General features: G+C 35.5%; 2 protein-coding genes across 2 annotated transcripts in view; both read left to right on the top strand.

Moving 5' to 3' along the window:
- LOC136814452 (uncharacterized) overlaps positions 1-22,567 on the top strand; it is a 792,139-nt gene that overhangs the window by 520,676 nt on the left and 248,896 nt on the right. The gene's annotated exons all lie outside the window — the stretch shown is intronic.
- LOC136814402 (NADPH oxidase 4-like) lies at positions 803-20,606 on the top strand. The gene is made up of 16 exons (XM_067070942.1): positions 803-886; positions 7,396-7,487; positions 8,044-8,139; positions 8,522-8,635; positions 8,976-9,060; positions 9,544-9,666; positions 10,212-10,258; positions 11,367-11,473; positions 11,947-12,082; positions 12,921-13,085; positions 17,272-17,334; positions 17,831-18,064; positions 18,505-18,587; positions 19,027-19,150; positions 19,734-19,915; positions 20,375-20,606. Exons 2-16 carry the CDS (start codon positions 7,419-7,421, stop codon positions 20,493-20,495), a joined length of 1,749 nt encoding a protein of 582 aa, XP_066927043.1. The 5' UTR covers positions 803-886; positions 7,396-7,418; the 3' UTR covers positions 20,496-20,606.

Here is a 22,567-nt window from a genome sequence, read left to right as displayed (position 1 = left end):
TTTCTGTCCAACATTACATATACAGTCAACTCTATAAACCGAACTTTTTTTTTTCGAATCTTTCTCTAATTCAAACTAAAATATTGGCCCCCTCAGATGAAAAGTGGTTTAAATTACTTTCTGTGATTCTAATCTTTCTCTATTTCGAATACAATTTTTGGTCCCTGGAAGATCGAATTAGAGAGGAGGGTCCTTTTTCGGAAGTCTTTTCTATTAAACAGGAAAAACTCGTTATGCCACGGTCAAAAAGAGTTTTATGTTTAGTTTTAAGATTTAGTTATTTTTTCCAATCGTTCCTGGCCCCCGGGGGGGGGGGGGATACTAGGTGGGTGAGGTGACGGGTACGTCCTGCGTTTGCGATGACGGGAACCGTCTAGTATATACTAAAATGGTAACTAATATACAGATTACTTTGCTGGAAAACACTGCAATTTCCAAAAAACTTAGTCATAAGGGATATTATCAAAGCTTTTTCCAATGCTTATTATTTTCTTGCGGTCTTTTTTTTCTTCGTTATAGCTCACTTTACACTTGCACCTTGTAAAGCTCAAATGCAACTGAATGATCAATGTAACCCTTTCAAAAATAAACATGACAATCCAAAGATGACGTCAATATTACGTAAGCATATGAAAATACCGTTTATTGGGCTTTAAAGATCTAAGTTGTAGAAAATGTTGAATAATGGTATATCTTCTAGCTCTTTCATGAGTTGGAAAGATAAGTCAAACGCAGGCATAACAAGAATTGGTTATCTTTTACAGATTTATTTCCACTAGATTGTTCCAGTCTGTTTCATACCCACCCAGAGCTGATGAAACCTTCAATTATCACCTTGGAGAGACTGGTTATACTGGTTGCTTGAAGAGATACCAGAGACATGGAGGTAAGTGTATTTGCATGTCAAAAATTGTAGCACCTCTTCTCACAGACCCACTGGGACCCCTTCTCACTGGAAAAATTGGCCAAGTATCGTCCCCAGTGGAATTATACTCTAATCTTTGTCCCCGCTGAAAATAATCAAATAAGCAAATCCTCACTGCAATATATTATGCTATTTTTTCCATCTCCGCTGAATTTTCTGGCTAGAAAACAATAGAATTCAAGTCCTCAGCCATAAAAACATGGGAATATCAATCCCCATCGATTTTTGGTCCGTTATTTTTACCCCCGTTGGTTGAAAAAACCCTACTGGGCCTGTGAGAAGAGGGTGTATTGTAAGGACACCTAGCAAGCTTGTAGGTACATTCTGTCGTATATGATAAACTCTTTGCCAATGTTGGTAATTTCCTAAGTGCCTAAAGCAGTATTTGACTTTTTAATGGATTATTTGTCAACAGACCTTTTGTCCGTTTAACACCATCAACATCCTTGTTTGAGTGACTCAATTAAATTTTTGAATTCCAATTGGAATGGAAAATCGCATTACAAATAGGAATATCGGATTTTATCTGTTCTAGCTTGGATAACGCTTTCCCCATTACGAAATGGATTTAAGGTTATTTTTCTAACTCTGGATTTATTGAAAAATACACGATTTTTTTATAAGAAAATGACATTTTAAGAATATATTAACTGACGTCGTAGGCAAAATTCCTAACCCGCCCTTAAACCGCCAGGGTTAGGCTCCTACTAATAGTCTATGATCAATGTTTCCATTGTGGTTAGTTGTAAGTACTAACCATAGATTTATAAAGCCCGAAGGGCTAGATGTCGTGTTTTAAGGGCAGCTTCTGATTGGTCAAGCGCTGAAATTCTATTTTAATGTCACGTGACTTAGGTTGGATTTCCTTCCTAACCCTCTATTGTACTAACGGGTGTGTGATAAAACAAGTTTCTTGGTTGAATGTATGGGTATGCCTTATTAAATCCTACTTAGCCCTTTAAGTGCCACGGTATTTTTTTCTAATTTTTCTTAAGAAAATTGCTAGTTGAAACTTTAAAGGCTAATATCTGCGCTGACCTGAATGAATGACAGAAAGGTGCACTGTGGTAAAACTTCAAATCAATTCGCTGGAGGACAGAATAAAGTAATGCAAGGCCAAATTTGGAGGTTTTTGGATCACTCATTGACCAATAATGGTCAAAAAATGGTCAAACAAGTGAATTTTTTGTCAAATTCTTTTTTGCTTTTTGGCTTTAAGTCTCACTGGAAAGAATCACTTTCGAATTTATTTTTCTCGGCCATGAAGCCCAATCCAATTCCTACGAGTTAGACCAAAAATGACTATTTCTAACTCAATGTCCAATATACCCGACATTGGCACTTAAAGGGTTAAGAGTGCTTACTAAACTAAGGCTACAAAAGTTCATGAGGGTCCTAGTTCACAATCTTTAGTTTGATATAAAATGTTTTCCAAAAATGGTTAAAACTTGCACGAAACGAATTTTTGGAAAGGAAAGCATATAAGTTGTGTAATATGTTATTTCCTCTTCCCTTTGTCAAACTATTTTGTTATTGTTTTCTTGCAAAAGACAAAAGGACATCACTGTAGACTCTAATATCAAATACATTTTCAATATTTTTGAAATTATATAATTTAGTCGAACAATATCATCAAATATTTAATTATTCGATATAATATACCATGCTAAATAGTACAGTAAATTTAATTCTGGTAAGCTCAAGTCCAATCTGTTTTACTATAGTCGAGTTTAGAAATGATTGATTTTTTTCAAACAGGAATGGTAATCGAGAATGTATTAATGACTGCTTTTAAAAAGAAAGATAATTTTTTAATTCATAATCTTGATCTCAGATATACCATATATCTTCGCCTACTTCTTTCGCGCGTGCTCTTCTTGAGGGCATGTGAGAAAGGTTTCCTTCAAAGATATTTCAAGTGATGATATATGAGTAATGCAGTACGTTATCTCGAGAAGATTAAGGGGAGCGTTATTCGAAACTAAAATGACGAAATTTTCTTTCTTCGTTTCCCTTAGAATGCCTATTGAAGACACATATCTATAAACAATGTAATCAAGCAACTAATTAGTTTTGGTACAAAAAGACGTAGTTGTATTGACGAAATGATTAGGCGATCATTAGCTATTTCCTTGCATAATAATTGCTGTATCAGAATTAGTTAAACGAGTTTTCTTTTTGTTGTGTTATGTCAGACTGAAAAGGAGAAAGAAAGATTTTTTTGATGTGTGATGGAGATGGATTTTTGATTTAGGTTTTTCTTTGTTACCGAAAGATAATTGAAGGAAATTATAAAGCTTTAATTTTTTGGAGTATTTGAGAATGAACCTCTTTTGTTTCGTTGGCTTGCCAGCTATTTGACTCTTTCTCTTTTCTCCATCAACTTTATTTTGGCATTGAATACAAGTCTCTAATTGCTAAATTACAATCATGGATAAAAGACTTTTCAAAAATTCCTCAATAGTGCCAAGAAGAGCCTACTGGCTTGCTAGCAGTCCTTGTGAATTTCGGACATCTAAATTACTGAAAATGGGTGAACTTCAGCTACACAGGTGGTGGGTGCACCAGAGAGCTCTGAAAAGTTGTTTATAATTGATTAAACCATCTCAAATATGGTCTAATTAGATGTCTTCTCGAAAAAGTTGAAGAGCAAAACTAATTGAACCTTCAATCGTCAATCTTCGAAAAGAAAGCCTGAAGGCTTAAAAATTCATTTTTCTTCAATGTCGAGTGGATTTGGCTTCAGGAATTGTCATCCAAACTCTCCAAATCCAATAAAAACAACATCATCGGCCTGGTAAAAAGGTTTTCAGAGCTTATTTTGAAAATTTTCATCCATTTTTGAAGTCTACAACCTTTTGTCCGTGATTGTACTCATTTTAAAATGGGAACTTTCTGGGAAGGTACCTTTCATCTTCTTGTGTCAATTATTTTTTACCATGTATGCTGTATCTGTGTTTAGAAACAAACTTCGAACTGCATTCATGTAAATTGTTAAGTACTACTATAGGTTTTATTTTTATATAAATGTTCTCGTTTCATATCAGACACATATTTCATATCAGGACAGTGTCTGCCTATTGTTATATTGTGTTGATATAAACAAAAAATGTTTTTCTGTTCCTTTTTCTGACCAGTATTGCTCCACATCCGTGTCAATTCAATGCTAAAAAGCTTGTAAATTGAAATTGATGAGTAAGCAAACGATATGACTCTTATTTGAAAATGAGACCTATAAGTATTCTGTATGGCATTGATTTTAGTATACACCTTCCAATCTGTTTTTCGCGAGCACCTGTTTAAAAATGGGATTGGGGAAGAGTTTATGGTTGAACGACAACAATATATTATGAACTGAAATAATTTGAGTGTCTTGAGGTATATTGCAAACAGAATTTGTGTTTATGAAATCAACTTAAGGCAGCTATTGCAGACCCGCAACAGATAATATATTAACTGCTCATCGTTCGAAAAATCAATAATGCAACACTAGGTTTTGTTAGACAACTGGCTAGTAGATTCATTCAGGGCCTAGTCCCCCTAAGGGACTAATTTGATTTTTTTTTTCAGGAAAAGATAAATGTTACAATGCTAGAATAGTTGAAATCAGTCATAAATGTTAAACTTCCTACGTACCTGCCAATGATTATGACAAAATATATTTGTAATTATGATGGATTATGATAAAAAACACCTTTCTTCTCCTTGAAAACGTGCAAAGAGTCACGACCTGAACCGCGCGATAACCTATAAAAAAACAATTAGATAGATATGTGTATAACTAGCGAAACCATAATTAGGTTTAATGCATGAGGATATATCATATCTATTCATTTCCTTCAGCCTCTTGTTCCTCCGCTAATTGTGCTGACGTCAGCAGGTATCAGCATTTTTTCAAGTGAGATTATTTACCCTTAATATTGCCTCAGAATTAGTGCTATACTGAATTATGGCTAGTTTAGAGCCCCGATACATTGTAAATATAAAAGTAATATCTTTTGGTTATTTTGGACAATTATTTTGGACAATTGTTTTGGCCGACTAATATTCAATTAGCTCCATTTAATCCTTTTAATCCATAACTTGATTGCGTTGACGTAAGCATTTGTCTTTAATTGTCAAAATAATAATTTTACAAATCTATTTATACTGATTTCATTTTCTTGAAGAATTATGTAACATTGTAATGATGCAAATAAATCCCTTGGGAAGAAGATGGGTAATTTTTATAGAAACGTTTGCTGAGTATATTGGGCGCCTGTGGGGGGGGGGTGGTGCTTAGGCAAATGGAGGGTACGGTATGTGCCGCCCTTAAGGATTTCCAAAGTTCCGCTAAGGGTCGGAAAAATCAGGAAATCAAATTTCAGTCCCAATAAGGGTAGGAGAAATAGGAAAATTTCAACTTTTTACCCCCAGAAAGATCGAAATTTGGTCAAAATTGGTTTTTTTTTCATCGGGGAAAATTTTCGTCACCTAGAAGCATTTTCGTCACTTTCCCCCGACCAAAATTTCAAATTCGTCACTTTTCCCCGACCAAACTCACAATTTAGTCACTTTCACCCAACTAAATTGTCCAAATGAAATGGTTTCTTTTACTAGCTCGAAAAAAGGTCTTGTAATTTGTCGTTTAAAGCACTAATTTTGGTTAATAAAAATCTAGATTTTAATTTTGGTTGGTGCTTAAAAAATCGGGGAAAAGTTTTGGTCGGGTGATGATATATCGTGGAAAAAATTCGTCCGGGGAAAATTTCGTCACTTTCCCCCGACATTTTTTCCCCCGATAAAGTAGTACATACATGGCCAAGCGGTTAAAGACTTAAGATTTATTATTTTTATCAAGAGGTGAAATTATCTCTCCTTGCCCTTCATTAGAATTTGATGTTTCCTTTGTTCAAGTGGTTGAACTATTTGTCATTTGAATTGATGGCATAATTTGGTATTGCTAAATCAAAGTAAGTAAGTAAGTAAGGCTAATTTGAATCCTATGATAAGAGTAGTTACATTTTAATGATTCTTAAATTAGCAGATTGTATCATTGTATAAGTGTTTTAATTTCCTTATGATGGATTATACCGGAAAAGGTTTATGGGTTTTACCCTTTTGACGAACGAACGAACGAACGAACGAACGAACGAACGAACGAACGAACGAACGAACGAACGAACGAACGAACGAACGAACGAACGAAAACGAACGAACGAACGAACGAACGAACGAACGAACGAACGACGAACGAACGAACGAACGAACGAACGAACGAACGAACGAACGAACGAACGAACGAACGAACGAACGAACGAACGAACGAACGAACGAACGAACGAACGAACGAACGACGAACGAACGAACGAACGAACGAACGAACGAAACGAACGAACGAACGAACGAACGAACGAACGAACGAACGAACGAACGAACGAACGATTATTATTAGTAAAATCAAGAAAACGATGAACGATTCATGTTTTCGAAACTAAATACAGGGGACTTTCACCAAAATTTTCTCAGAATGCTTCGTAATAGTTTGATTACAAAACTTCGGACATGTGCTTTTTTACTTTCTTCCTCTTCTCTTCATATATCTTATACCTTTTATAATTGGTTGTCCGTGACGGAAAAACGTACTAAACAATGAACTTATGCACTCCCATAAATTGTACAAACAAAATAATTAACTCCAATCAGGCACTCCCACTCAAACTTCTTCTAAGTTTAAATGGGACTTCCTTTAAAAAATTTTGCGTTTGCTTTCACTTGTTGATTCATTCAATTCTATAAGGAAATGTAAGAAATTATCATGTATGTTTGTTAAGGTCATTGGCAATTCCTTGCCGTAGATAGATGTGAAACAAGGAATTATTTTTTGATGTATAAGACCTGATGAGAGTTTTTAATGAAAACCATATGGTAAATATGTGAAAAGTCAACCTTGGTATTATACTTGGATAGGTATTTTCAGTTTCAAAATAGTTTAGTGGTAGCAGTTCATTCATAGCTTAGTGATCATATTATTTCTTCTGAACTTGGTACGCCTTTTGAAAGTTATGGGTGTTTGATGAACATAACTTTGTTCAAATAGTTAGTACTCTTCTTTCTTCCTTGTTTTGAAGATCAGAGGAAATATAAGTTGTCTGAAATCGTCTTATTCATGTATGATCATCTTTTCTATCCACTTTGAGTGAACGTGCACTTCATTTTGAAGCGTCGATTTCCTTCAGAGTAATTTCCACATTGTAAAAAAAAGAGATGGCCTGATCTGCGGGTGGCCGTAAATGAATACACAAAAGCTGAGAGGCGTTCTGTAAGCTTCTAGATATCTTAGTAACACAATTTCGTGTGATAACGTGGTAGGGGTTCCGCAGGGCTTTCGTTAATTGAATATATAAACCTTAGGCATCTGCCAGTGAGTACAGAAAAGGGTAGTTTTTTCACATTTTCTTCCTTTCATTCATTTAATCTTTTCTTTTCAGGGACAAAGTAAAAAAACGCCAAAATGACGACGGCTAAAAAGCGCACGATGAGAAATTATCTTGAAAACGAAGGGCTGAAATTGATCATTTGGGTAAGGCATGCTGTCCATGTTCCTTTTCGTCAATTCTGATCTATGACCAAACTTTCATTTTGCTATCAAACTTGACTTTCTTTTTGACATACTACCAGCTTTGGAAAGACTAAGCTGAGCTGATGTTTAAACATCCCTGTCTCACAGCCCCGATGGAACTTTTTTCCTTACTGGGGATGAATGTTCCTATTAAGATCTCAATGGGTAAAGAAGTTCTATTGTTCCATGGTTAAAAAATCCAGTGGAGTGCAATTCTTAAACATTGAATTTCGAGTGGGAATGAAATCAAAGTCAATTTCCCAGTGGGCTAAAATTCCAAGCTATTTTCTCACCGGGGACGAAATTTTTGCCAAATTTTCCAGTGGGGACCCCCAACTGGTCTGTGACACAGGAGTGTCACTTACACCTTATTGAGATTTTACTACAGGTGCTTTACAATAGTGAGAATCATAAAAAAAGCGAAATAAGATACTGGAATCGGGTTTGCCATCTGGAACATCCTCTATCTGCTAGGCCATCACCACTATAGTACACAAATTGTTTTTTCTTTTGATAGGGTGGCTGGTTCGCCGTCAATTTATATTTATTTATCGACACTTATCTTCGTTACCGTACGACAGACAAATATCACTATTTATATATGTTATTATCGGTATGTATTTTATACCTCTGTTGTTGCCCTCGCCGCACACGGTTTTTACAAAACAATTTCATTTTCAAATTCCTCTTTTGGTAGTGAGGTTATCTAACTTTCCCTATTTGTCGTACCACAATTTTGGCCATAATATTTGGCACAAAGGGAAGCAAATATCAAAAAGCCCAAGTAAGGATCTGAGTAAGGATCTTAAATTCAACATAAATGCCAACATATTCTGACCATCATTGCAGATCAAAATCTTCCCAAAATCTTTGATTTATTGTACCATCAACCAGATCCTAGGGGAAGTATTTTAACTTAACACGCAGGGTTTTCAGTTCTCAGAAACAGTTTTTTCAAGGCTGTCTAACCTGACACCTTCTTTTCTCTTTTCCAGGAATCTATCTGTATTTCAAGAGCATGCGCAGCCGCATTGAATTTCAATTGTGCAATCATTCTTATACCCATGTGCCGGACACTTTTGTCCTTCGTGCGAACCAAAATGCTCAAAGTAAGTTCGTCAGTCTATTGAAATTTATTTTTTGAAATAAGTTTTTTCCAAAGGTATTATAGTTGACCAAAAATATATTTACACGATATTTTTATAAGAGCCCGTAAATTTTGGCTCAAACTGACCTGTTCTTAATTTTCTGAAATTTTAATGCTTAAGTGTTCCTACAATGTTCTTAAAAACGGATTTCTGTTAAAATCAGTACTTTTTTAGTAATTTCTAAATCTGAGGCTTAGATTGTTCTTAGTTTGTTCTTAGTTTGTTCTTAGTTTAGTTCTTGTTCTTAGTTTGTTCTTTCCAATCCGGAAATATCCCTAAAAACGATTTTTTTTCTTTTCAGTATATCCATAGTAATCCACGGCGTCTGATAAATCACATGAAAGGTCTGCACGTCATGTCTGCATACACCACATGTATACTGGGTGGTAAGTAAGATAACAATGCTTCTATCATATATCATTGAGTACCGAGCAGTAATATTGAGATACACATGAAGTATTGAGTCCTCCTATAAATCTTAGCTTAGAACAGAGATATCATTTTATATTACGAGGCAAGCTTTTGTATACCAGGCTCTAAATATCAATTACTAGCGAAATCGTACTGTCCACGTATTGGTGATTTTGATCTGGTGCGATCCTTTGATGAGGTATTAGCGAGTTTATGTATTTGCACTTTTGAGGACGGTAGAGTGACTGAAGCAATTTGGAAAAAACCTGCAGCTCTGACCCGCAAAATCGACGACGGTAAAAGTGCTGATATACCGTCGTCCTCAGCTGGTTAGGATCTAGTCAAATTAAAACTTTACCGTCTCCGTCGCAGAAGAGCACACATACATAAACTCGATAAACTCGGTATTATAAGACCCGCAAGAAGCTTGAGCGACGATTTATGAATTCATTTTTCAGTAACACATGCTCTATCACATTTGGTGAATGGAATGAGAATGCATATGAACTATTCTGATTACGTTCCTATCAATCCTGGGCCATCCAAAGAAGGCACCACTCTTCCATGGTTTCTGGGTGAAGGTAAATAGATGTTACAGTCGAATCAATACCGGAACGATTTCTATAATAGTCCCTTAAGAGACAATCTGGCTACTTCACTCTCCATAAACTTGGACAATAACTGGACATCTTCTGGGTGGGGGTACTACTCCGATGAGGGTGCTCTGCTAAGGTTCGGAAAATGGACCCTACGTGGGGCTTGTTTTTTTGAAAATGTTGTCAAAAAAGTGACCCTAAATGCGACTGAAATAATTGAAATAAGAATTGCCCAATAACCCACTTCAGGGACATCCTCCTTTAACATTCTTTTCCTTAATAACTCAAGAGTGATCAGAGAATGATCATTTTCTTTAAAAAAGATCCTTCTTTGTCGAAGCCTGCTAGGAGGGTGAGGGAGTCTTCAAAAATCTGCAAAATCCAGGGACCGAAAAGATTTTTTGAAGGGAAGTCTCTTAATTTTCAGTAAAAATGATCATCTCCGGGCTATAAAGATATTTTCTAGAATAGTCAAATTCCGCTCATTAGAAGTCTTTGTGTTTTAAATTCTTTACATTATCTTTTTTTAGTGGCTGGTTACACAGGGATCATCTGCTTGGTCGCTCTATTGATTATTGTAAGTCTTTCACCATTGCCTTGACCAGTTTTCTATAATCAATTCATGTAATCTGTTACACTCCTCTAGTTTATCCCTGAAACTCAAAATTGACGGAGATTCTATTTTTCCTTTATAAGGAGTACGACTGAAAGAAACACTTTCTCGCCATGAATTTTGAACTCTCTTTAGATCCGCCATTGTAAATGCTATTCGTTAAACCATGGAGGTAATAAAAATATAGATGGAGAGAAAACGTCTCGGTAATGATCTAAATGGTCGTTGAAATCTTTTATAAATTTATTCAAAGCGGCTTTTCTTTGATGTACCATCATTGGAAGCAAAAAACATCAATTTATAACTTTATAAGAACAGAACGAGACTGTTTGGTTGATTTTGAAAAACTTAATTTTGCCGAAGATCCTTGTTTAAATGCGATTCGAAATAGTTTCAACTGATGTAAGACTAAAAGAGTATATTATTTTCATAAGGACACATTTTTGGGCTGGCATTTTGTTAACATTGAGAGTTGTATCACATTATCATTGAAAGTTTCTTATCTTAAGATCTTCACGTCTAAGTGGGCAGCGGTTTTCATACTCTGACAAAATGATCGATACAAGGTTCCTAATCGTAACACGTAATTCTTTTTTAAATCTATCGATGGCTTTATGGGCAGCTTCCCCTAGAAGTTTGGAGTATTGTGCTTATTATGTTTTTTTTTCAATTTTTCATGACATGGCTAAATATTTCAAGATACTTGTTAAAAATGTAATGTCTTTTCATTCATCTTAAATATTCCCATGAGTATACCCAAAATTAATCATCTTATTCCCAAAGCAACCAAACAGCTGTTTGCTTCCGATGATAAATCAGAATAGAACAAAAGGCATTGACCCTCCATCTATATTTTTATTACCTCCATGGTTAAACTTTGTAATTCTAACTTGATTCAGTCTTGTTACTCATGGTAAAAACAAACAAACAATTTTATTGGTCCGCATCTGTGAAGTAAGATTTAATTGAAAATCGATTAATTCATTTTTTCAGCATGAAATAGTGCGACGAACTTGATTTAGGCACAAAACCAATCTTTTAAAAATCTAACCCTACAAAAATTTTTCCACAGATTATTACATCGTTCAAAGCGGTGAGGCGGCAGAAATACGAATTGTTTTGGTTTGCACATCATTTCTCAATGGTCTTCTTAGTCAGCTTGTGTTTCCATGGTATGGGGTGAGTAGAATTTCAAAGATGATCAATTCCTTGATCTCTCTTGAGATGTGAAAATAGAGCAATTTACATTCAATTTACGCCAGAAAGGCTGACATTCAATTGGATAGGAAATAAAACCATTTTATACTAAATACGCGTGATTTGGGTTTCAGGCATACTTCGGTCTAGCGGATTATTTGAAATCCCTGTAAATGTTGACCCCCCCCCCCAAGTATAAATAAAATAGGAAATAATGACTCCCCTAGAGTAGACATTTCATAGGAAATATCGACTCCCTTAGTAAATAATGCGACTCCCCGTAAAAACGCTGAGGGAGTCTTGATAAACTAGTTTGCGACAAGGGCTTAGCGTCAGTATTTTTCAATTAAATTTTTGATACTGATATTCTTTTGCAGAAAAACTTTCTAGAATTTAACGAGAGTATTTGGGAAAAAATACTGTGTACAAATCAAAACAACACCTTTTCATTTTAGTGGCATCACAAAATACCAAACCAATTTGGACAAACATCCTCGCGAATGTCACCATTTATACCAAAAGACTTGGAAAGATCCACGTATGCAACACATGTGCAAAGAGCCTCCGATCTTCACACCAAACGGTCCATCGGTAAGTCAGAATAAGTATCGTTGTGTATGAGTTTGTTTTATAGGCTTTTTAAGGTGTCCTTGTTATAAATTAACCCCTGTCTCAAGCCCGGCTGAACAACCATAAAAGTAGAGAGGCTGAGGCCTCAAAATGAGATAAAATTCGCAACGAATTTGAGAAAAAAATCCCATTTGCTCAATAGTGGGGGGAATTCAGCCTCCCCAGCCTCCCCGCTTCCGCCGGGCCTGTGTCTTACAAGGTTTTGACTGTTTAAGCAGTCAGCTCTAGCAGGGGGTTTGTAAATGCTTTTCGCCGTCATAAGGAAGTATCCCAGTGATTTCATTTCATCTCAACTCTTTCTAAAAACGATTCATAACAACCATTTTGATTAAGGTCGAAAAAGCTCTTAATTGTACCATTGTACCAACCAGAATAATTTAGATTTTGAAACAATCTTCTTTTGCGTTTCCATAAATCGAACGCACGCTTGCAAATTTTTGAGCTACAGTCACAAGTTTAAAACGTATTTTTCACTGAAGAGAAAAAACTTGAAGTTATGGAGATGTAGTTCTCTTCTCTATACACCTTTTCGACCGTAGCCGTCAATTGCTGCGCGGGAACTTTTTTGTCCGTTGCGCCACCCTAAAACCGTCCCAGTCTTTTCTTCACAGCTAAAGACGATCGAAAAAAATGTAAAAAAAGGATTGGATCGAGTTTAGGGTGGTAAACTAAATAATAAAGTGACACGCGCCTGACTGTGCGACTACGGTTGAAAAGATGTATTGTATTGATCACCACAGTTGTTTGGATTTCATGATTACCTGAACATCTTCTTTCAAGCAAATTGTTGTTTCTCTAGACTTGGAAATGGGTGATTGGACCATTGATACTTTACGTTCTCGATCGTATCATTCGATTGTATCGATCATCGAAAGATTGTAAAATCATACGAGCTATTATGCACGAAGGAAAAGTGTTGGAATTGCACATGTTAAAGAAAGGATTCAAAGCCAAACCGGGAATGGTAAGTAGTACAGTACAGTAGACTCCCGGAACCCGCACTTATTTGAATAATTCGGTTATTCGAAGTGAGATGGCGATCCTCTTTGGATCTGCTTTCCCAACTCAGGCAAAATTACTCTCGGTTATTTGAACTTTAGTGATTCGAACTTTCCCCTTGAGGCCAATTATAGTCCAAATCACTCTCAGTTATTCGACTTTTTCTTATTGGGAGATCGTCGAGTGAGAACATTGATTTTCCGCAATTAAAATGCTTTTTTTATTTCAAAAAATCAAAATTACACTCGTCGAGCAATTTCTTCAAAATAGTCGCGCGGCTGAGGTCGAAAAAAGTGGCTAGAAAATGATTTTCGTGATACACCTCTTAGATTCCACTTTTTTCGATGGAAACTCTCGAATTAGTATATGTAGATTCCTAAATCAAAAAGTTTCCACGATATTATCGTGCAAGTAACGAGTAAATGGCGATTTTTTGCGGTTCCAGGCAAAATTGCAAGGCCTGGAAATTCATGATTTTTGGGGGGTCTTCAAATTAAAATAAACCAGCCGAGGCTGGAAGGTCAGCCAATAGAGCTTAGCTAGATAGCTTTAATAAGTGGGTTAACAGATGTAAGAGATGTACTGAAACAGATTAGACTAAAAATGTTGAATAATGTACAAAATGTGAAACATTTGATAACTTGATTTAAAATTATTCAAAACAAGCCTGAGAGCTCCTCCAAGCCCCCCCCCCCCCCCCCACGAGAAGATCAAAGTATGGAGACAATATCCATATGTCAGATATACAAAGTGTTATCTAGTAGAAATAAATAAGAAAATTGCCAAAACGTCAGAACCAAATAAAATAAAGATATCCATCAAATATACATAGAAACTGTACTTTTTGTTTTACTTGATAAAACTCCAATAACACTTTAAACTAACAAGCTACAAACTTTAAGTCACAAAGCGCAAACTCCAGAAAAACACAATTTGCATCAAAATCTTTGCAAAACGTAGTTCATTTTTATAACATTTCAACAGGAACTGTATTTTGGTAGACTTGGTCAAATTACAGAAACCATTTGTCAGTTGTCTGCAAGGCCAATGAGGTACGTAAAAACTGACTGCTATTCAGTGAAAGCCAAAATTTGGCAAGGTCAGAAAAACATAATTTACATCCAGTCTTCGTAAATAAACTTTGTAGTTTAGTACCGTCAAGTTACACAACATGCACACAACCATCTTGAAGACTTTGCTGGTCGCAAATGATAATCGAAAGCAAAACTTAAAATTCATAACTATGCAGGGAAGCTCATTTTCCACCTATTTTGCCTTAAACTCCCTTTTGAATGGTCTATGAATTTGGGCGATCGCTTTACCGCCTTGGCGGAATAAACACACGACCATACCTTAAAGGAAGAAATTTTGGCGGAAAGAAAATTTGGCGGATTTGGCGGATTTGACTGAAATCCGCCAAATTAAGTTCCCGCCAAAATTTCTTTTTTCCGCCATCCGCCAAATTAAATTCCCGCCAAATTAAACATTTTGAAAATATGATCTCTTTTAAGGTGTTTTTGCTATTTTTTCGCTGTTTTGACGCCATCTTAAGGTTAAATTTTTAAGCGACCGCCAAATTAAATTCCCGCCAAATTTAGTTTTTTCGTCCATCCGCCAAATTAAATTTCCTCTGAAAAAACTTTTTTGGCCGTCCGCCAAATTAAATTCCCGCCAAAATTTCTTCCTTTAAGGTAATAAATAAATTCAACAGGGCAACGGAGTAGCAATTAATTTCAACTGGGATTCCTCTCTTCTGTGCCAAGCACTGGTAGTGTTTTTTAAACTTTAAAACAATGTTAAATGAAGACCAGATGGATCTGTTTGTTATGACTGTGCAAGTTGTGACGAGAGTGTGCATGTTGTGTAACTTGACGGTATAATTCATTAAATTCTAGAAACCATTTTTCATAACTTTCTGCAGTCCGCTTTCTGCAAGTCTGATAAGAGATATGTATAAACTGTTATCGCCATTCATTCCATTCCATCATTCAGTCAAAACGTGCGCCAAGATTAGAAAAGGTTAGAAAAACACTATCTGCGTCCGGAACTGCGTGAAAAATAGTTTGATCAATTTCAACAAGAGCTGTATATATTAATATTAATATAATTGATCAAATTCCAAAGACCATTTGTCATAATTTTGCAAGTCCAATAATAGGAGATGTGATGTCATCATTTGGTTCCCGTCATCTGACCGCCCCTGATTTACAGTCAGCAGGTAGAGTTGGAGAGTCGGAAAGCTTTTCCGCTGCTTTGCTGGATTTCCACTGTCGACCTCTGCACGCTCTGTGTTTACAAGTTTTCAATCGAAAGTAGTAGCGAGCCGCATGCTAATAGAGAGTAAACCGAAAACCAGTTTATCCACGGTTTCTCAATTTCTTAATTCAGATCAGTCCACACACGGGTACAGATTCCCTTTCAACAAGATGTATATAGCTGCTTCTTGAAAGAAAAATATTTTCGACAAACTGACCCCCACTTTTTAAAGTAGAAATGACGGGAACCAAACAATTTTTTGCGATTCGCCTTATCAAACACGTCCAAGCAAACCAAGTCCAAAAAAGCACGATTGCATCCAGTCTCTATCAAATTTAGACAGTAGCTGTACTTTTGTAAACTTTATCAAATTCCAATAACATTATAACACCATCAATCCCACCTAGAGGCAAACAAGAAAAATATGTTTTTATTGCAAAAACTAATAAAAAGCAGCAATAAAAAGTACCAGAAAATTCAACATGAACAAAAACTTGAGCAAACGGCTTTAAACCTTCAAAAGGTGTAGAAAAAGAATCCCCTTGATGAAAATCATGTGTTTGATTTGCCGAGTTAAAAAAATAAATGACAGATATTGAAGCTTACAACAGATTTACACTGGAAATACTTTGGTACAACACTGACTTATCACATCTGACTTATCGCTTGAGCCGCCATCTTGAAACACCACATTATGATCTGTAAAAACAACGCACGCTAAAAGTACCCAAAAAGTTAACCCGATCGGAACAACACTGACTTATCACATCTGACTTATCGCTTGAGCCGCCATCTTGAAACACCACATTATGATCTGTAAAAACAACGCACGCTAAAAGTACCCAAAAAGTTAACCCGATCGGAAGAAAGTTTAAAAATCAAAGTGAGATCGGGAAATCGGATTTTTTTTTTGCCGTCTTATGATGATGATGGAAGAAGAAATGAATTTTACGGATTTGAATGCTCAGCTTAGGCTGACCAAAAAGACCTATATCACATGATAGAGCTCTTCAAACTGAGCAAAAAAGTGTATTAAACCAAAGTCCCAACTTCTCTAGATCAAAAGTTATGGGCCTATTTGTGGTCAAAAAGGTGTTTAATTTTGCATAAATTAATGCAGATTGTGGGGAAATTCCCTGTTTTCCATCAGTTTTTTACCACAAATAGGCCAATAAATTTTGATCTAGAGAAGTTGGGACTTTGGTGTAATACACTTTTTTGCTCAGTTTGAAGAGCTCTATCGTGTGATATAGGTCTTTTTTTTAATTTGAAGACCCCCCAAAAATCATGGAAACGCAAAAAATCGCCAATTACTCGTTACTTGCACGATAATATCGTGGAAACTTTTTGATTTTGTAATCTACACATACTAATTCGCGAGTTTCCGTTGTTTTTTTTGGAATCTAAAATATGTATCACGAAATGAAACGTTTTTCGACCTCAGCCGCGCGACTAAAATTTCAATATCCTCCTTCGGTCCAGAGAATTGAAGCAAACAGGGGATCCTCACTTATCATCTCTTAAGTTTGTTCTCTCTTCAAAAAGTCAAAATCCTTTGTTTTTATTACGCTCAGCTGAACCACAACGTCTCAATTACTTCAGAAAAATCCATGCCATTAAGGTTAAGTTAAACATCTGGCGGGAAAACGAATTTTTCAGTTATTCGAAGTAAATTCTTACCCCCTTGGAGTTTCAAATGATGGAGAGTCTACTGCATGCATTAATCAGTGATGAAATCAGATCGTGATTGTTTTCTTCCCACCACACTGAAATTCATCCGTCAAATAAAATTTCGATTTCGTATCTCCACGAAGGACTGAGAACAACAACAAAGTTGTGTGTTATAGGTGCTGAATATCAGGTTTAAAGTAGTGACTTTTTGTTTTCTATTCCAGTATATTTTGGTACAATGTCCACAAGTAGCAGAATTTGAATGGCATGCGTTTACACTGACAAAGGTAAGTTTATTCATGTGCTTAGAGATATCTGTCATAAAATTATCTAAATTATCTTGTTGACATAGCGTCAACACTCTCTAATTCGATTTTCAAGAGAATTGTATTTTCCTCGAGTTAGAGTGCGTCAATTGTAGTAGCCGTTTTTCATTACCTTTATTGCCGAAAAATCTTAAGATTTTACTTTGATGATACTTTGCGGGTGTTAAAATCCAAGTCACCTGACAACAGAAAAATTAATTTTCATCTTTTTTGTAATTATTCCAAACTTGGCTTATATGGTGACAGGAATACCCCCTAACACAATGACTTCGAGCTAGGTTTTACCCTTCTTGGGACTTTACTGGAGATAAAGGTTTTAAAATTGAGTGTTCTCTCTAATCATTTGATAATCTGAGAATATTCTAAAGATGTTTTGACTTTTCTGTACCATCCTTGCCTAAAATACCCCTGGTCTTTTAACTAAGATTTATTTATTGATTTCTTAATTACCTTACAGGTCCCAACGGGTAAAGAAGGTGATGCAGCCACATTTGGTGTATGTATCAAAGTCACTGGCAACTGGACCGAAAAACTAAAAGAACAATTATGCGGCGTGGACGACGATGGGGTCCAGTTGAAAAGAGTTGCAGAGGATATCATTATTCACGTAAATGATGAAAAACATAAGCCTGGAAAGGAGGGAGCATTACCTATTATCAGAGTTGATGGCCCTTATGGAAGTCCTAATGAGGTGACAGTCTTTATAATTTCTTTCCACAGATATCACAGCAGGGAGAATCAACCTCGAAACCCCCCTTGAATCCCGGGCGAACATCATTAAGGTTTTTTTGGATGTTGCTATTTGATGAGTCCCGGGTATCTTAAAAGGTTGCGTTAGCCTGGGTATCCAGACTCAAATCTCAGAAAAACCTCAACAAAGTTTCTAAAATTTAGAGTCTGGTGCAACTAAAAAAGTCTGGTACAGTTTGAATGACACGGTCTGTGGGTGAACCCTTGTTAACAGACCTTCAAAACTTTGGAAACCCAGGCAGATACACACATAATTACCATAAAATCTCTTTAATAAACTCAAAAATCTTTCAAAACTACTTTAAACTACATCAAAACATTAGTCACGTTTACAAAGGCTCCTTTCTATCACTAACCAAAACCCAATCTTTCTCCTTACAGGATTGTTTCAGATACCCGGTCAACGTGAGCGTTGCTGCTGGAATTGGTATCACTCCATTCGCTTGTACATTAAACTACCTAAAGTAAGACATCTTTCTCAGCATTTGAAGTTATCCCAGCCGGGTCATTTCAAAAGTTTTACTTGATACTTCTCTACTGGATGCTAAGCAACTAAAGAGAAGGATAGAAAGTAAGTGGAATACTCCAAGGAAAGAGTTACGCCTTCCCCTACCTTCAGGTGGGGAGCTAAAAAAGATAGCTAAAAAAGGGAGCTAAAAAGGGAGCTAAAAAAGGGAGCCTTTGGGTCTCCCTCGATTGCGGTTGCAAACTTACTTACTCAAAACTAATTGTCCGTTGTCAATCTCTTTTGACAAACATAAATACTACATAGATACTTCTTGGGTCCGTAACTCACACAGATAGGCTTTATTGCAAGTTTAACCGATTTCTTAATCTCATCAGTGGATTTAATACATTTTGATAATTACGTGTAGGTTACAGGGAAATCTTTTTATTCTTTAGATATTTGGACCCGACAGCGTTGAACAAGAACTTTAAAATGAAGCGAATCTACTTGATTTGGGTGTGTCGTGATATCAGGGAGTTTACGTGGTTCCTGTCTCTTATGAATGACACAATAAAACATGTAAGGAAAGAATTTATCTTCTTTAGCTTCCCATTCCTAATTCTTTCGTTTCCTAGAATTTATTAGCGAGTTTATGCATTTTCACTTTTGAGAACGGTAAAATGACTGAAGCAATTTTGAATAACCTGCAGTTTTAACCCGTAAAATCGAGGACGATAAAAATGCTGATTTATCGTCGTCCTCTGTCAGTCAGGACGTAGACGAATTAGAAGCTTACCGTCTCCGTCGCTAAAAAATATAGATACATAAACTCACTATTATACCAATATTGAGTATAACAATCTGGTTATGAATAAATTTGGTCCATTAGCATTTCTTACTTTTGGAGCTCTTATAAAGGAACACAGTCCAGTCTTCATAACTTGAACGTTAGGGGGACCAGTTGTCTCTTGAACTTTACAAAATCTGTATGGACAAGAAAAATTATTATTCGAGCTATGTAGATTGATGAATGAAGGTTCGAGCTATGCAGTATTGTGTGCAGCTTGATACTGTATTTTTTTAACCCAATGAAAATTAAGAATTGTTGAAATTAACTCAAATAAAAGATACTATTTAACTACCATCATTTTCCTATTAACAGCTTGAAAGCATTGGCATGCCGGACATGTTAGTTGTTCAATTATACGTCACTCGTGAAGCCAAACTCTCTGCTGACGATCCATCCATGATGGATTTCAAAATGCAATGGTTTCAAAAACAGTTGAGACATGGACGACCTAAATTTGATGATATCCTCAAAGAAATTGCCATCAATTATTATAAGTAAGATTCAAGCTTCCTCGGACATTGCCATCAGGTGTTTTTGACCTTTTCTCAGACCCCAGTCATACACGTCACTTTTTTAAATAACAGTAATACTAAGCATTGACTCTGAAGTTCCGAAGGAACGAGAGAGGAATCTTCAACCTTTCTCAAAAAAGAAAAAGTGAAGCCTTTAGTTTGCCCCGAATTTAGATTTTTTGTGAAAAACACACGGGTCACGTGTTCTGGATGGGAAATAAGTGGCTTCATTTTCCATCCAGCAGCTTCGGCTCTGGCCCTATCAGGGCTTTGAAATCAATGGAACGGCCTAGCGACATAAACGTTATAAAGAAGTCCAGACTTGGAAGTAAAATTGAACTGGAAAGGTTAAATAGTGATGAGGCTGGTAAATTGTTGGTCAACTTGAGAATCGATCAAAGTTAACTTCATTAAGATGATAATTACTTTTTTTCATTTCAGACAGCGGATTGGAGTATTTTTCTGTGGTCCAAACCCCCTGGCTAACATCTTGTATCAGTCATGTGTTAAAACGAAACACCGAGGAAATGCATTTATTTTCCACAAGGAAAGCTTTGCATAATGAGGACAACCACTGCTGATATGTTCGGTTCATTGAAAAAACACCAAAGAGGAATTTATACGTGAAACGGTTGTGTTAAAAGATAAAAGATATTTATCTGCAGCGTTTAAATCTTTTCGATATGTATGAAATATTGACCTTCGATGGAGTTACCAAAAGAATTCAACATCACGATAGAATGCAATCGTAAAATGAATACACTCAGTGACGTTGTAAAATCCTTAAAATTTAATACCAAAATATAGTTATGATTTCGTGTCCGAAAGTGTATTTGTATTCACCATAAAGTAACATACTGAGCTTAAATTTGCTTATTAAAATTTGTCTCAATATAATCTGCGACAGGAGGGAGAAATGATATTTTTACATTAAAGTTGTGACGTTCTAAGATTAAAAATTTTTTTATATGAAAAGTGATTTTAGCACCAACATTCTACACGAACATGATTTTCTTCTTCTTTTATTTTTCATCTTCATTATTCTAAGAATTTGCTAAGAATTCTTTTTGATAATATTCCACTTCTGATTATCTTTTCAATAGACACAAACCGCCGTTTATTTCGCATTCTATCATAATTTAGAGCAACACTGGCGGATTTTTGAGACAATAGAGCAAGTATGTCGGAGACATGCGAAGGAGTGCAGCGCTCGTTAAAAGACAATGAAATTACTATTAAAAACATCTCCTTCCGATAAGTCCGACATGGTCTAAAACCTCCTATGCAATTTTTGTCTCCGCTGCAAATTACATTGAGACAGACAAGGCTTTTTAGTTATCAGTTCGGCAAAATAGCTTTATTCAAGTACTCGGTACAATTGAGTTGTCCTCCTAATCGAAATAAAATTTTCCTACCTTAGAAAAGGTTATGAAATATTTTAAAATGGAATATTTTCAAACTTGCTCAGACTATTCTAAAAAATTCCTTGTATAGAAACACCGCCTTCTCAGTCAATGAGTGGGGGGGGGGCAAAAATTAGAGTATAATCTTCCACTGGAGACAATTTTTTGTTAAAATTTTCCAGGATCCTAGTCGGTCTGTGAGAAGGGGGGGGAGAGAAGGGGGTGTTATAGAATTAGAGAAAGTCAAAATAATGCGTACGTAGGACCAAAATTTATGTTTGTTTAATTTTTTCAATATTTTTTTTGGTGAGAGCATAGTTCTCGATTAAGTTATTTCTTTATTTAAAATAAAAGTGACGATAGACAAAGTTAGCACGAATATTTTGTGCCTTTTAAAATCATTATGTAAATAGACTAGATCAAAATTTTATTTTCTCCTACAGCTTCTAACATTTTCAGTCTAGTTTTGTCTTGTATAAAAAAAATATTTTAAATTTTTCTTTTTTAACATTTTAAAATTTACAATTTCAATTTTCAGATTTTTATGATTAAAGTTATGCTTTGAAACAAAGATTTTGAAGGAAATTAGATATTCAAGCTAAGATTGAAATTTGACCAGCTTTATTTCCCGATAAATCTCTGAATGTTCCGAACAAATTTAGAATCTTTTCCAAAAACATCACTCTAGGTGTCGCAACTTTTTTTTGAGTCTTTTATCGAATATATTTAGTTCAAACTTTAAATCGTACCTTTCTGACTTGATTTCATATAAAATTTAAGGAAAAACTTCTCAAAAATATATTTTAAAGATTTTTCAGTACTTATTTTCATTATATACAAACAAGTCAGACTGCATTTGTCCAACTAGTAAGATTAAACTTGACATGAATTAGCAAAATGACTTATGAAATTAACCTGAAAAAAAAAAATTTGCCTGACAAAAACATATGTCAAAACACGTTTTTCCATAAGAACAAACTATATAAGAACATAAGGCTTAGATGGCCAAAATATTAAGAACAAGTTTAAAATTTTTTAACAATTTAAGGCTTTGCAGACTCTAAAACACCCGATTTCTTAGGAAAATGAATAAAAATACTCAAAAAATGGCAAAATTAAGAATATGCTAAGAACATTTTTAGGCTCAGAACTCAAAAAGTTAAGAACATCCGAATGCTTCAAAAGTTTTTGATGTTCTTATAAATAAATGTTGAACTCAAAGACAAAATAT

This window comes from Clytia hemisphaerica, unplaced genomic scaffold (assembly GCF_902728285.1).
Source record: "Clytia hemisphaerica strain Z4C2 unplaced genomic scaffold, Clytia hemisphaerica genome assembly, whole genome shotgun sequence".
In the NCBI taxonomy this organism is placed as follows: domain Eukaryota; kingdom Metazoa; phylum Cnidaria; class Hydrozoa; order Leptothecata; family Clytiidae; genus Clytia; species Clytia hemisphaerica.
Note: the sequence above shows the minus strand (reverse complement) of the source record. Positions and strands in the feature narration are given on the sequence as shown.

Coding starts and splice junctions, on each gene's coding strand:
- LOC136814402 (XM_067070942.1), top strand. CDS start 7,419: ATGACGACGGCTAAAAAGCGCACGATGAGAAATTATCTTGAAAACGAA. Junction 9,667..10,211: donor TCCATGGTTTCTGGGTGAAG/GTAAATAGATGT, acceptor ATCTTTTTTTAG/TGGCTGGTTACACAGGGATC. Junction 19,151..19,733: donor TGAATGACACAATAAAACAT/GTAAGGAAAGAA, acceptor TCCTATTAACAG/CTTGAAAGCATTGGCATGCC.